Below are 13,624 nucleotides of genomic sequence, written 5' to 3'. Positions count from 1 at the left end.
CCGCCTTTCAGACAAAGAGGGAGAATTTTTTGTCCCGGTGTCAAACAGCCGCTTAAGTTATAAGCGTCACGTATCAGTTCCGCGCGCAAGCCACGTCTCTTGCTCCCTTCCAGCTCGGGAAATCGCAGGCAACTTCGCCATTGGACGTGTCGACACCACGAGCTCGAGCAAAAATGCGCCGACTGCGAAACGCTTAGAATTTTGTCGAACACTTGACTCGCGAAACTCCCCAGACTCTCTCTTGCTCACTCAACTCGTCAACCAAATCTGCTTCCACAACAGGCAGCTTCCCGATCCATCAATGGAGCCCGACCTCGAGCACCCTGTGATCGATACGAAGCCGCCCTGCGACGAGCTGGAGAGGAAGTTCGCTCCGTTCGTCCGCCACGACGTGTACGGCCCCAGGGGGCGCGGCGACCCGCCTCTGGCCGAGAAGGTGCTCCTAGGCCTCGCGCTGGTGACGATCGTGCCCGTGCGCGTCGTGGTCGGCGTGAGCCTGGCCCTGTTCTACTACTCCATCTGCAGGGTCTGCACTCTCGGCTTGGAGCCGCACCGGGAGGACGACCAGGAGGACTACGCTCACGTCGGAGGGTGGCGGAGGGCGGTGATCGTGTACTCCAGGAGGTTCTTGTCCCGGGTCATGTTCTTCACGCTCGGGTTTTACAGGATTCGTGAGAGGCGTTGCGGGCCGAGAATTCTCAAGTCCGGTGATGGTGAGGTAAGGGGGGCGGAACGTTGTGCTTTTTGCTCGTGTTTTGAAGCTATCGTTTGAAATTTATTCTGTGTGGAATTTGATGCTTATGGTTTGAGGTTTGAAGAATCTTTCCCCGACATTGCTATGGGTTTAGGAAGCGATTCTGACTACGTCTAGCTTAATTTTAGCAATTTTAGTCTATGTTGTTTGCAGCAAACGAGAGAAATGTCGTGCGAGGAAGATGTCACATCGATTTAAAGGGGTATGAATACGCGTGGGTTTAATTACTATTAAGATGTTAAATGAAGAGAGAGAGAGAGAGAGAGAGAGCACATGAATGTCTGCTTATCAAATAGTTTCTGCAGTGTTTGTCCATGAGGTCATTTAATTTTTGAATTTGACCATGCAATAGCAAAGTGGATCTGTTCCAACTGGATTCGAAATTGCATTGAAATTTGAAATTGAAAGCAATTACGAACTTCATACCATTCATGAGGTTTGTTGGGAAGATGCTATAATGAATGAAGAATGGACAGAGCTGGTGGTGCTGGTAAATAGACGTTTTAATCAAACAATCGATTATTTTCAGTTGTTTATGAATTGAATAATGTTTTACGGATCGCAACCGTAAAAATCTTTGATACTAGCCCAGTAATTCCATTCCACAAGGCATGCTTGCTCTTCTGTAGGTTGTCCCAAAATTGTGCAAACACCTGGATGAGAGTAAGTCACAGTGTTATTTTCAATATATTCAAGCTGCACTTGTTTTCTGGATAGTTGAAGGCTGTTCTTCAAATGAAGGTTTCCATAGACAGGCATACAGCATCTCTTGCATTGCTGTGCTTTTCATGGTCTTTTTTTTTTTTTTGGGGGGTGGGGGTGGGGGGTGGGGGCGTGGGAGTTGGGGTTTGCGTGTGGCACACTCAATGGATAAATGAAATATCTGGTTTAGCTGTACTTTGGAGAGATTCATAATGTACTGTTTCTAGACTCAAAATGTCACATTTGTTATACCATTTTGAGAGTCTTGCCCTCTTTTGAAATGAATGAAAACGTCTATTTACCATTTGAATTTGGCTTAACTTTATGGTATTTTAGCTGATATTGTTATCTAGTTCTGACAGTCCAATTAATATAAGAGCAACCAAGCAAATTGTGGCGTGTTTTTTTCTGAAGCATTCGTGAATTTCGTACATCCATTGTATTATTAAACTATTGGGATTTGATTAAATGAAGTTTCTTCCTTAGGCAATATAATTTGTAGAGTCTTGTTTTACTGACATTAATTGCTTTTATCTCTCTGGGTTCCTTCTCTTCCAAATGGGTCAGAATTTTGCCGTAGAGCAGCTTGAGGAGAACGAGAGGCCGGGAGCGATTATATCTAACCATGTATCTTACATAGACATATTGTATCACATGTCGTCCTCTTTTCCAAGCTTTGTTGCCAAGGTCTGTCAATGCATGACGTTAAATTTGTTGCTGTGACACTTTTACTGACACTAGTGTCTTTTTTTTTTTGAAATTGCTGAAGAGATCGGTGGCTGAACTTCCCATTGTTGGCCTTGTCAGGTTAGTGCACTTCAGGTTACTAATGAATTGCCGTTCTTTATTATCCACCTTTGTTGCTTCCATGTTAAGCATTTTCCTTTGGCAAGAAAATGTTCTGAAACATTGTATCCGTAGTACCAAAGCAATAAAGAAGAATGCTTAATATGTTCTGAAACATTGTATACGTAGTACCAAAGCAATAAAGAAGAATGCTTCAGGTTACTAATGAATTGCCGTTCTTTATTATCCACCTTTGTTGCTTCCATGTTAAGCATTTTCCTTTGGCAAGAAAATGTTCTGAAACATTGTATACGTAGTACCAAAGCAATAAAGAAGAATGCTTAATATGTTCTGAAACATTGTATACGTAGTACCAAAGCAATAAAGAAGAATGCTTCAGGTTACTAATGAATTGCCGTTCTTTATTATCCACCTTTGTTGCTTCCATGTTAAGCATTTTCCTTTGGCAAGAAAATGTTCTGAAACATTGTATACGTAGTACCAAAGCAATAAAGAAGAATGCTTAATATGTCTTGAGGTGTGAACAAGGTACATATGTTTGCTGACTAAAACTATCACAGTTTTAAGCTTAGAACATGTGTAACTTGGCCGTTTCATCTTCGAGTTACAACATATATCACTTTACATTTCTATGCAATGATACCAGCTTCCTGTAACGTGTTTTGGCAGCAAGTGCCTTGGTTGTATCTATGTCCAGAGGGAGTCAAAAGCATTAGACTTCAGGGGGGTTGCAGGTGCATATACTACTTATGACTATGTTTGTCATAATTTAACAATTTGTCCTTTGCAAGAAATGGTTAATGAATAAACACCATATAGCTTTTGCTGCGGGTCATTGTGATGGAGGTTCACATCTTTCCGACAAAGGACTGCCTGGTAAGAAAAGAGAATAATTTAATTTGTCAAGAGATTCGATACCTAAAATGGAGGAGTTTGTTTAATTCTGCTATTTTTTTTTATAATAACAGTAGGTTATAGGACAAGTCTTGCCTGCAAAAAATCTGTTGATATTTCTGTAAGTTGATTTCTCCTACTACAATGCTATCATTGCTATGGAATTGATAAAGACAAGATTTAAGAATTTGATTCTGTAGTGGTTATCCATGTTGATCATTAGAAAAAGGTGGGCCGGATGCTATTTCTTACACAACCCAATAAAGAAGTTAAAGGAAAGGACTTGCTTAAAAGGATAGTAAGTTACTTCATAGCCGAACTGGCAGGAACTCCGACCTTCGACATTCATCTCTAGTCGTATGGTGTAAGAGTCTAGATAGCAATTGCTATGGTTTATCCGCTAAGATGGTTTTTGTGATTTAATACGAGAAAGAATATGAGCCACAAGGAGAAATCGGATGATAATTAATGAGACTCATTGATCTCCCTATTTTAGATCGATGTGTTTCAAACATGATGTTGCCTTGCCCAGTATACATTCTTCTTTTGCAACTTGGACCTAGCTGTACATCTGAACACTCCTTCATACGCCTACTCCCATTACCTGAATGGAAAACCCTCTACTTCCACTGCAGCTTCCTTTTTGCAATACACTTCCAAAATCTCATGAGAGGTGTCATTGCAGTTCAGAGTGAATTAATTGAGAAGCAATGAGGACATGGAACCTTTGAACAGTCTTTTGAGCATATCCTAATAATTCATTAGGTGGAATGGTGGCATTAACCATGGACCAATTCTTTTATTCCAAGCAGTCCTGAGCTCGTCTTACTACAAAATAGATATTGAAAGAGTAATATTCTCATGCAGGAGCGCATCTGGTTGATCCTCTAGTTATACGAAACATTTGAAATAATTAGCTTCTGCTGTTTAGCTATTCTGACATTCCTGTTTGGGCATTCTTCTTGTTCAAAAGTCCATTCTCTTCCCACATCCTCTAGAATAAAAGCAAATTTTGTGAAAGAAAAGGAGCTGCACTAGTGGGAGAAGGGTCACCTAGGAACATCTTTACTGCTGAACCATTTGAATTGTAGGATAAGTTCCACAGTGTCCTTTTGGAGACAAGTTCCCTTTATTTGAAGCTGTTTTACATGTAGTTGTATTTCGCCTCCCATGATCTTTTAGGAAAAGAGAATCATTTATTTGAGGATTTTCCTGTACTTTCACCCTGAGATAGGATTTTCTAGATTTTTAAGCATGAGCACCCTGTTTCTCTTTTGGAGAGATTGGTCCTGGAACTGTTTTCTTCATTAGTCAGGTCAATTGCGTACAGGTATTGTGGCTAAAAGAGTTCAAGAAGCTCATGTGAATAAAGATGCCCCAGTAGTGATGCTTTTTCCAGGTTTGTAGATCTGTGGCGCTAGAATCTTATTCTTTGTCAAGTTTGCTTCATTTTTCTCTCATATGTAGCCTTCCACCATCATATGTCAAAAGCCGAGATGTTTAAACCTAATCACATTCTTCAGTTGACCTGTTGGAGGACTTTCTCTATTCTGTTCTACTGAGATTCTGTGATATCACTTACACCAGAAGGGTCTATTGGACCATGCTTTATCTCCAATACATCAAAACCATCAATAGGTCTATGTCGTTTTGCTAACTTGGTAACTTGGTTTTTGATCCTTCTGTTAAGTTTGAGATTTCTTAATTAAGAGCCACCAGGGACCTGGTAACTTGCTGATCTCTAAGCAGATATGGATAACTGCTTGACTACTTAGATGATCCATATTTATTGCGATCTCCCTTTTCTTCTACACCGGTTTGTCTGCTTTAACACATCTCCTAATGTCCTGCAGAAGGCACAACCACAAATGGGGAATTTCTTCTTCCATTTAAGACAGGTGCTTTTTTGTCAAACGCCCCTGTGCTCCCAGTGATTCTTAGATATCCTTATGAGAGATTTAGTCCTGCCTGGGACTCAATATCTGGGGTCAGTGTGATGCAATTTTTATTTTTGGCTCAATAGATTTGAAATGTTGCCAGATATATATTGTGTAAACATTGTCGCTTAAAAGAAGAGAAAGGAAACCTCCTCGTGAGGTAAATATAAGGTGGATTCTTCAGAACAACTTCTCTGATGATCTCTAAACTGACAGAATTGCAAGCATTTTCTTGCAATAAATCTGCATATGTGTGGGACCGCTACTATCTTGGAGCACATGCTTGAAAATTTCCCCCTCACCCCTGAGGTTGTGTGTGTTTTTAATAAGAATTGGTCCTCCAGTTTGTTTATAGCAACTCAAGAAACAGTTTTTCAATTCTATAGAACAGTTGTTGGAACCACGGTGCTATTTATCCAGCATTCGTGCTTTCATTGCTGTTATCAGTCTGCTGAGTCCCATTGCATCAAGTCCTTAACAGTCAAGTTAGGAGAGATATTGTCTTGAATATGTTTTTTTTTTTTTTTTTTTTTTTTTTTTTTTATCCCCAGGCCGGGCGGGGGGGGAGGGGGGGGGAGGAAAAGGGGGGGGGGACCACAAACCAAAACATGCGAGGGAGTAATATAAATTGCGAGGGGGGGGGGGTTTTAAACCATTGCTTTTTGAGGGGGGGAGGGGGGGAGAGACTACGGGCCCCAGGGGGGGGGGTTTTTTTTGAATATGTTTTACATGTATATAATGAAGAATATCATTTGCAGGTGCGCCATCTTATTTTTCTCCTCTGTCAATTCGTTAATCACTTGGAGGTAACATATCTACCTCTTTACTACCCTTCAAAGCAAGAACAGGATGATCCGAAACTTTATGCAGATAATGTCAGAAGGTTAATGGCTGTAATGGTATGGTCCTATTTCTTGAATATTGTTTGACAGTTTAAAATTCACTAGTTAATAAGTTGCTTTTGAATGCCTGAGGGCTTAACAATTATGTCCTTGACTGTTGGCAATGGAGATTGTTGAAGTGTTAATTCATGTTTAAACAGTCCCCATCTACTAATATGCTACTAAAGTACCGGGGAAAGAAATACTAGTTAAGCTTTGCTCTTCAAATTTGCTAAAGTGGACATGAACAACTCTTTGCATACGGACTACGGTATTCGAAGTAAAAATGGAATCTCTGAATAGTCTGTCAGTACTTCTCACAATGATGAAGGCCTTAACAGTCAAGTTAGGAGAGCTACTGTCTTGTATGTTTTACACGTATTAATGGCATAAAACTCTTCGCTACTTCTATGTGCTTCAACTTGCCACTTAAATTGAAAGCTTCTTTTGTTTTTGTCTTTCCGTTGGATGTTCAGAGGCGACAGTAGGGTGGAGCCGGCAGTTAATGCAACATCCTCTTTCATGAATTCGTTTGGTTATCCACCTGTCAAGAGTCCACAACCTGCTGATGCTTTGCATCTGTTTGACAAAGAGATAGACCCTTCATGTTCCCTTCCTTGTAATCTCTGCGCCTGGCAATAGGTGTAATCAAGCTGAATCGAGTTGATACAATGCCGATCTCAACTTGCATATTGGGGGCTCAAAACTCAACTTGAGCTCAATCGAGTTTGAAAATTTAAGCTCGAGCTTGATTAAAATAGAGAATCCAAATACTTGAGCTCAACTCATGTTACATATAATTTTCTTGCATTTATGCTTATGAGGGTTAAATTTACATTTATATGTCTTTTTTCCTTTTGTTTTTATAAGAAATAATAGAAGCTCTATTTAGACTCAATAAGGCTCACAAGCTGGTGTGCTCGAACTCAACTAGACTATATGCTCAAGTAGCTTGAGCTCGACAGGAAATTAGGCGAGTCGATTTCGAGTTTTCATTGAGCCGAACCCAAGGTACTCGTGAGCTACTTGACTCACTTTTCACCCCTATGCCTGGTTTTTCTAATTGAGCGGACACAGAAAGGTTTTTTATTATGGGGAGGGTTTTTTTTTTTCCCTCAAAGATGTACTACTTGTTTTGTCATACAAGTATCTTAGTCATTATCTGTTTTGTTGCGGCCCTTGTGCTCACACTTGATATCCTGCTCTCCTGTGGCACTTGCGTTATTTACTCAGTTGAGATATTCATTTATTTGGTTCAAATTGCTCTCCCTCTTCACCTGCAGGGAAATTTGATGCTATCGGATAGCGGATTGGCTGAGAAGCGAATATACCACGCTGCTCTCAATGGTAACTGCATGCAGAAAGACGATTGAGTTACCCCATTGACATTAGGTAATTCTATGGGCAAGGTAGCAATTAAAGTTCATTGGTCAAATACTTCTTGCTGTTGATGCATTCCATTCTCTGAGCTAACAATTTACGTAGTTACACACCTACGACAAGGTTGAAGCTCTCTTGTGCCGTTGCAAGTCTGATTAGTCGAGGTTGCTCTTTTCATTTTGACAGTGAAAAATCTATGTGCAGAACCCTGTCCGAAGCTACTGTTCTTAAGTGCTATCCGTTTTTGGTGTTCTAGCTTTTCTATCCGAGTACAGAGGTGAATTGACCATCTTGGCTTGGGGCTCTTATTCCCCATTTATGACAGTTTGATAGTGTTCTTAAATCCTGTTATGAGCTGGCCTTTGTTCTTTGGACTTTACCCTTGCCATCGCTTCTCCACCCACATAAACAGGTGCTTAGTCTGTTTTTTCTCTCTCCGCCCATGTCTCAAGCTATCTCGAATCTGCTCAAAACATATAAGATCAGGGGAAATATGAGGGAAATCCCTAGGTGGCGAGTTCAGGACACTTGATCTTACAAGGCTTCCTACATTGATTGTCATGTGAAGATGTGTGCTGTCCATGATGATTCTTCTGATGCACAATTGAAGGACAAGGTGGGCAAAACACTGACTATAAAAGTACTCTCTCCTCGGTGCAATGCTAGAGATAAGACAGAAAAGTAGTGTATTATTGACCAGAAACTCTTTGAGAATCACTCAACTTTGCCTCTCAAACCGGGTCTAAAATTGATTGTGTGCTTCTCTACAGGCTGTGGTATTTACTTTAGTAAAGCAATTCCATATCCTGTGCAAGCAATTGCTGGGTACCAAGTAACCAAATTTTGATGGGTCATATAGATCCACTCCATGTCCTTTGCACGCAATTGCTGAGAACGAAATAACCAAATATTGATGGCTCATGCTGATCCAAGCGAATTGAAGTGAGTCCATGCTTCCTGCAACAATACCGTACACCTCTCGCGTTATTCCACTTCATCCTCGTTAAAAGTCGACAAGAGTTCGCAAACTTGTGAGGGACATGGTGATCCCACGGTATAGTTTCCTAGGATTCACGTGCTATAGCCAAACAAGTTTCGGGAGACAATGGACCTAGTACCGAGACAGCAACAACATGAAAGCGAAACGAAGACCTCAGTACTAGAGAAATTCTTTGATCTATTGCAATGAATGCCTAGTGAAGCCTCCTCCCTCAGAATGACGCTACACTAATCAGGTCACAGGGTTTTCACGAAGACCAGGGGAAGGAGTAAGGGCAGACAGTAACTCATCTTAACCGACCCTGTTGGTAACTAACAGTTATAAATGGTATTCACTCGTCAGATTGGCTGATGGTCAACTTATAAGTTCAAAGTTCATAAAGAAGTTGGTAGTTGCGGGACGAATTGGCTTGTCAACAGGATAGGTACTAAAAGATTCTCACGTAGCCTGGAAAACCCGTTCGATAGTGCGGATGGTTGGTCTTGGCCCACTTCTGTGATGTTAACATGCTACGCCTTTTTCTTTTTCTTTTGTTGAGAATAATGTGTTCTGACTATCCTAAAATTTTACAAACCGGCAGACGACACGTCATGCGAGTAACAAAGAATCACCTGCAATATGTCGAAGACTTGTTCTGCTATGTACTTCTGATCTGAAGCAGCACCCTTCTGCTGCAATTTGTCTGGGTGAAGGCAAAGCAAGGCTTTCTGATATGCTCTTTTCACTGCAGGCCCTTCAATTATTTCAACAAGAGGAACTGGCTTCCACCCACTCTTCGGCCAAAGAACCTGCGATGGAAATTAACTAAGTCCATCAGCTGGTAATACAAAGGAAGAATGACCTTAAGTTGCAGCAAAAGTTTTAGAGCTGTCTTGAAGGTAATTGTCTTCCACATTTTTCGCTTGAAACTGTCACGCTATGGAATCACGATGAGCGCGAAAGATTTGGGGATCGCAATTAAATTCAGAGCCGAGCACCTATGAGATGTCCACTGAATTGGACATCAGTCAGCAACAAGACCTTCTACTTTTCTGACTCTAGATTGTCATATTCCATCAACAATTTGTGATTGTCAAGTAATCTCTCTTCAGTCATTAGCCTGAAGTTCATATAGATACTAAAAGCATGTGAAATAATACGTTTATGACCATAAAGCCAAGAAGAATCAGCACAAGAAGAGTTTAACCAGCCTCACACTGTGCCTTTGGGCACAAGAAATAGCTGGCAATTGATACTCACATACTGCAAAGTTGACAGAAGGGACCGTATATTTCCTTCCTTCCCACGAGACCACTGCCGTATTTTAGCATCAATAACCTGCGTTATAGATTCCAAAATCAGAGCTTTTGTTTCAAAAGCAACCTACCTATGTCAAACCATGCATTTGTATCCAGTATTACTTTGATATTATTGTCAAGTGCTTCACTTGGTTGTCTTTGCTTATCTTCATCTTGGGGTAATTCTTTTAGCTGCAGTAGGAAACTTCAGATGAAACTGACGGTCTAAGATCAATTGACTTGCATTGAGCTGATTGCAGAAAGATCAATTAAATTAAACTGTCAACTGATTGGAGTAATTTGTCTGAGTAAGTTAACGAAGCACCACAAAGTTCCCGCTGAAGGACTCGTCAATTTCAATAACCGTGGGTCTTGCATCCTCAGGAGTGGATTCTGACAAAATAAGAAGGATATTAGTATATAGCTTCGATCAATTCTTCTTCTTTCTTTAACTCTAAGTAGTCCTTGGGAAACAAGTTGACTGACTATAAGATGAAGAGGATGTGAGAAGTGAAAAAACTCCTAGGTATAAGTTGGGGTGGCGTTCTACATGGATAAGTTTTTAAACTTCTGCAGACAGCCTGTCTGAAAGTTTCATTATTAGAGATTGAGATGTTCATTTCATGCTGTCGCATGTGGTGATAGCAGGCAATAGCAGGCACTATGCTTCCCTTCAATAATTTACAGTTCTCAGACAAACTATTAGAAATTAAGCGCATCTCAATTTGTCTGAACATTTGAACCCCTTCCACTGAACATGCTCAGTCAAAATCAATCGGGAGTAATAAAGTCTTCTTAGTTATAGTGAGTTAAACTAAACCATCATAAATAGAACTAACCAGTACTTGATGCTGAGCTATTCTTCTTCTCTGACGAACCATCGCTAAAGAGAAAGCTAGCAGTACTTCTGCCAGAGTGTCCTCTATCAGTCCGTTTATGAAACTGATTTACCTGGAAAAGAAAATAAAATGCTTCAGATAGGATATATATGCGTACTAAAGATATTTCTGGAGTGGATCAGTAATACATTATGAGTGGAAGTTTCAGTTATTGTGTCAGTAGTTCCCGCATGGGATGCTTTAACTTGTCGTTCTACTCCAATATTGGTACGATCTGCTGGATCGTCTGCTTTTCCTCCTCTCTTGTTCCATCTAAAGCCCCCACCTTGATGTTGAACATCAAATTTAGGTTTCAAAGAAGCTTCCTGATTGAAGATTTTAATGAACTCTTTGACCTTTCCTTTTGCTCTCCTTCTACCAATGCCATCTCGTTGATCCATTGGCGTTCCCGGCACTGCAACTTTTCTTACTCCTTTGCTGTTCAAACCGCCAAGACCATCTTGTTTCTTTACTCCTTTATCAGCATCATTCTGCCCAAGAGACTCTTCAGTACTCCTCAAACTTTTAGTTTCTGCTTCCTTCTTGCTGTCTACCTTGACGTTATTACTATCTGCAACTGGAAAAAGAGATGCTGAATTTGAATTGCACGGAAAGATATAAAAGATTTAATCTTTAATGTAGACTACCTTGTTCATCTTCATCACTAAGCAAAGAACGAAGAGGTTTCAATTCGGGCTTGGATAGTTCTTCCTCTTTTGCCATATTCTGATGCAAACCTGTCTGAGGCAGAGAGTGAGATTTTGTTTCTCCTCTTGTATTGCATGGCACGGCATCACTATGGCCATCTGCACTGTTCCTTAAGCTGCTCAAAGTTTTTTGTCTGGTAATATCGATGCCTGCTTCTTCAGCAGTGTGGCGTGTTTCCGCTTCAACTTCCAAGCATGATTGCTTCACTGTCTCACTTTCCATGTTGCTGGTTTTAACTCCAGAGGGTGCACCATTTGGCACTTCACTCTTCAAAGACACAGAATCGATATTCTCAGCAGATGGGGATGCCGATTCTACTGTCCAATTCTGACCGTCTATGTGCTCATTTCCGCTCAAGCTTTCTGTTTTAACTCTCTCTCTCGATTTCAAACTGTTCGCTCTTCTAAGAGGCATCGCCAGCGGTATTCCTTTGCTAGCCCATTTGTATATGGAGAAGTGAAATTTGGCACCGCTTAGCATATCTTGATCTGTGCCCTTATTAGAATCGTGGACTTTGTCAGACTTGTTTGCATTCATGATCTCGCCTCCGCTAAGAGAGAACTCATGGGACAGAGGGCTTGGCCGATAGGACGGTTGAATGACAACCTTGGACGCATCCTGAACTTGTGTCATTCGGCTCGGACATCCCAATATAGAAACCTTGGGGGAGCATGGGTGGCTCGCCCCATTTAAAGAGCCATTCTTGTACTTAGAAGATGTAGGAGAACTGGAGCCGAGGGTTGTGGAGTCCACTGGTTTGCTCATTGTCACAGGGAGGCTGGAAGATGGTGAAGGCAATTGAAGTTAAAACAAGGCATTAACCGGAAATGTTTTATCTAACATCCTAAAGGGATTTCTATAGATGTACTGCCAAAAAGATGATGTGAAAACTGTTTATTCAATATGCTCGAAATTGTCAAGACAAGTTTTCTTCTGCTGTAAATGGAGAGCAGATTGAGATAAGATCAGCACCCTGGAATCATCAGTTTTGCAACTGCTAGTGACCGGGCAATTAGCCCTAATTTCTTTACCATTCGAACCATCTATGTCCAAGAATTTGACGGACAAAATACATTGAAGAAAGCCTGTTTAAAACAAATTTGACCAAAACATTTCGAAACGTATCCCATCTTTCTAAACTCTAGCAGATCCCTGAATAACTTTTTCATCGGTTTTATGGTGCATAAATATAGCAGCTATTGTAATAAAGCATATCCGATTACTGAGAGTTTTATCTAGAAACAGTTTAAGACCTGAGCTGTGACGGAACCGATGAGCTCAGCAAGGGCTCAGCTCGCGGTGGCAGAGGCCTCACAGGGCTCATGATCCGCGAACCTGGGGACGATGAGAACACGTCTCGGTCATGCTTCCTCGGAGTGGAACTAGCAGATTCGCTGCCCCTAAATATATCATCGAAGAAGTCTTCACTCATGAGTCTCCTCCTGCTCGTGTTTTCCTCTCCGAAAACCGGCTTCTCATTCTCGTGGGTCCATGGATTTCTATAGGAAGGAATTTCGCCACTCCCCCTATGTCCATACGAATCCGCAGCTTCGCCGAGACTGTACCTCATCTCATAGGTCGATGACCTCCTTGGTGGACCACCAAAAACGTCGTTGAAATCAATGTCCGAGTTTCGGTACAATTTCTTGGGCAAAACGCCATGGCCCAGTATTTCTCTTTGAGAACTACTATGGCTATAATCTACAAGAACATCGTCCTTATGAGGGAATCTCTCCATTTCAACAATTGCCCATCAGCCAGATTCAACTCACTGACATAGGTTTTGGCTTCCACCCGTGACTCACCGAAGCCAAGGAAGTTTAGAATTCAAAAACGAAAGCAGCGGGAAACTCTTCTCGCATAACTACAATGAGTTATGGGCTAAATGACATATTTGCAGAGAGAACTGTAGGATTTTGGAACAGGGCATGCGGTATCAAGAGCAAATGTTGATAAAACCAGACATAGACACTACATCCTGGAGAAGGAAGAAATGAAAACGAAAACGAAAACACAGAAGGGGAAGAGGACAAACATGGAGGTGGGTGTTGGGAGGAATGCAAGAATTGAAGCCACACAAGCTGGGGACCGCAGAATCTCTGTGGATAAGGGGAAACTTTCAAGCTGACAAAGAGAAGGCATTTTAGGTGGGTCACTTTGTTAATGTTCTTGGACGTGAATTTTACCGTAAATTCTATTGGCGGACGTTAATCACTGGATGTCCGCGAAGGCGCATGAATTGAACTTCCTTTTCCGAGAACCCCCTCATTTCTCTTTGTCAAAACCATGATTGCAGATCTGATTGGCTCCCTGATTTTTGGTGGGTGGTCATATGGAGGAGAATATTTTGGACTTGCTTGATGAGCTTTGAGCTCATTGGTCTACTCATTGAGCCAATCGGATCGT

The 13,624-nt window shown here is 41.3% G+C and overlaps 2 protein-coding genes across 6 annotated transcripts; one reads left to right on the top strand and one right to left on the bottom strand.

The window, feature by feature from the left end:
- Positions 1–12: 12 nt before the first annotated feature.
- On the top strand, positions 13–7,519 carry LOC115730353 (lysophospholipid acyltransferase LPEAT1-like). 2 transcript variants are annotated; one of them, XM_030660994.2, is made up of 8 exons: positions 13–718; positions 2,024–2,143; positions 2,226–2,263; positions 2,933–2,997; positions 4,488–4,556; positions 5,011–5,144; positions 5,853–5,993; positions 7,259–7,519. In XM_030660994.2, the coding sequence occupies exons 1-8, from the start codon at positions 302–304 to the stop codon at positions 7,346–7,348; spliced, it is 1,074 nt and encodes a 357-aa protein (XP_030516854.2). In that variant the 5' UTR covers positions 13–301; the 3' UTR covers positions 7,349–7,519. The 2 variants fall into 2 exon arrangements, with proteins under 2 accessions (XP_030516854.2, XP_048130790.1); XM_048274833.1 differs by lacking the exon at positions 2,024–2,143.
- Positions 7,520–8,024: 505 nt separating this feature from the next.
- On the bottom strand, positions 8,025–13,276 carry LOC115732567 (J domain-containing protein required for chloroplast accumulation response 1). 4 transcript variants are annotated; one of them, XM_048274830.1, is made up of 10 exons: positions 12,472–13,276; positions 11,158–11,996; positions 10,660–11,087; positions 10,472–10,583; positions 9,958–10,025; positions 9,756–9,824; positions 9,595–9,672; positions 8,967–9,143; positions 8,254–8,312; positions 8,025–8,187 (listed from the first exon to the last, which is right to left on the bottom strand). In XM_048274830.1, the coding sequence occupies exons 1-9, from the start codon at positions 12,954–12,956 to the stop codon at positions 8,274–8,276; spliced, it is 2,295 nt and encodes a 764-aa protein (XP_048130787.1). In that variant the 5' UTR covers positions 12,957–13,276; the 3' UTR covers positions 8,025–8,187; positions 8,254–8,273. The 4 variants fall into 4 exon arrangements, with proteins under 4 accessions (XP_048130787.1, XP_048130789.1, XP_048130786.1 ...); XM_048274832.1 differs by having other exon boundaries at positions 8,025–8,312; positions 10,511–10,583; XM_048274829.1 differs by having other exon boundaries at positions 8,025–8,312; positions 12,472–13,275.
- Between the last annotated feature and the right edge of the window lie 348 nt (positions 13,277–13,624).

Source organism: Rhodamnia argentea, chromosome 2 (assembly GCF_020921035.1).
Source record: "Rhodamnia argentea isolate NSW1041297 chromosome 2, ASM2092103v1, whole genome shotgun sequence".
NCBI classification, from domain to species: domain Eukaryota; kingdom Viridiplantae; phylum Streptophyta; class Magnoliopsida; order Myrtales; family Myrtaceae; genus Rhodamnia; species Rhodamnia argentea.
This window is presented reverse-complemented; position numbering and strand designations above follow the sequence as displayed.

What these genes read in the sequence shown, in the direction of transcription:
- LOC115730353 (XM_030660994.2), top strand. Translation starts at nt 302, where the DNA reads ATGGAGCCCGACCTCGAGCACCCTGTGATCGATACGAAGCCGCCCTGC. An exon ending in TCAAGTCCGGTGATGGTGAG is followed by an intron (nt 719 to 2,023) that starts GTAAGGGGGGCG and finishes CAAATGGGTCAG; the next exon opens with AATTTTGCCGTAGAGCAGCT. An exon ending in GAAGGTTAATGGCTGTAATG is followed by an intron (nt 5,994 to 7,258) that starts GTATGGTCCTAT and finishes CTTCACCTGCAG; the next exon opens with GGAAATTTGATGCTATCGGA.
- LOC115732567 (XM_048274830.1), bottom strand. Translation starts at nt 12,956, where the DNA reads ATGGAGAGATTCCCTCATAAGGACGATGTTCTTGTAGATTATAGCCAT. An exon ending in CTGAAACTTCCACTCATAAT is followed by an intron (nt 10,584 to 10,659) that starts GTATTACTGATC and finishes TTTCTTTTCCAG; the next exon opens with GTAAATCAGTTTCATAAACG. An exon ending in TAGCTCAGCATCAAGTACTG is followed by an intron (nt 10,026 to 10,471) that starts GTTAGTTCTATT and finishes TTATTTTGTCAG; the next exon opens with AATCCACTCCTGAGGATGCA.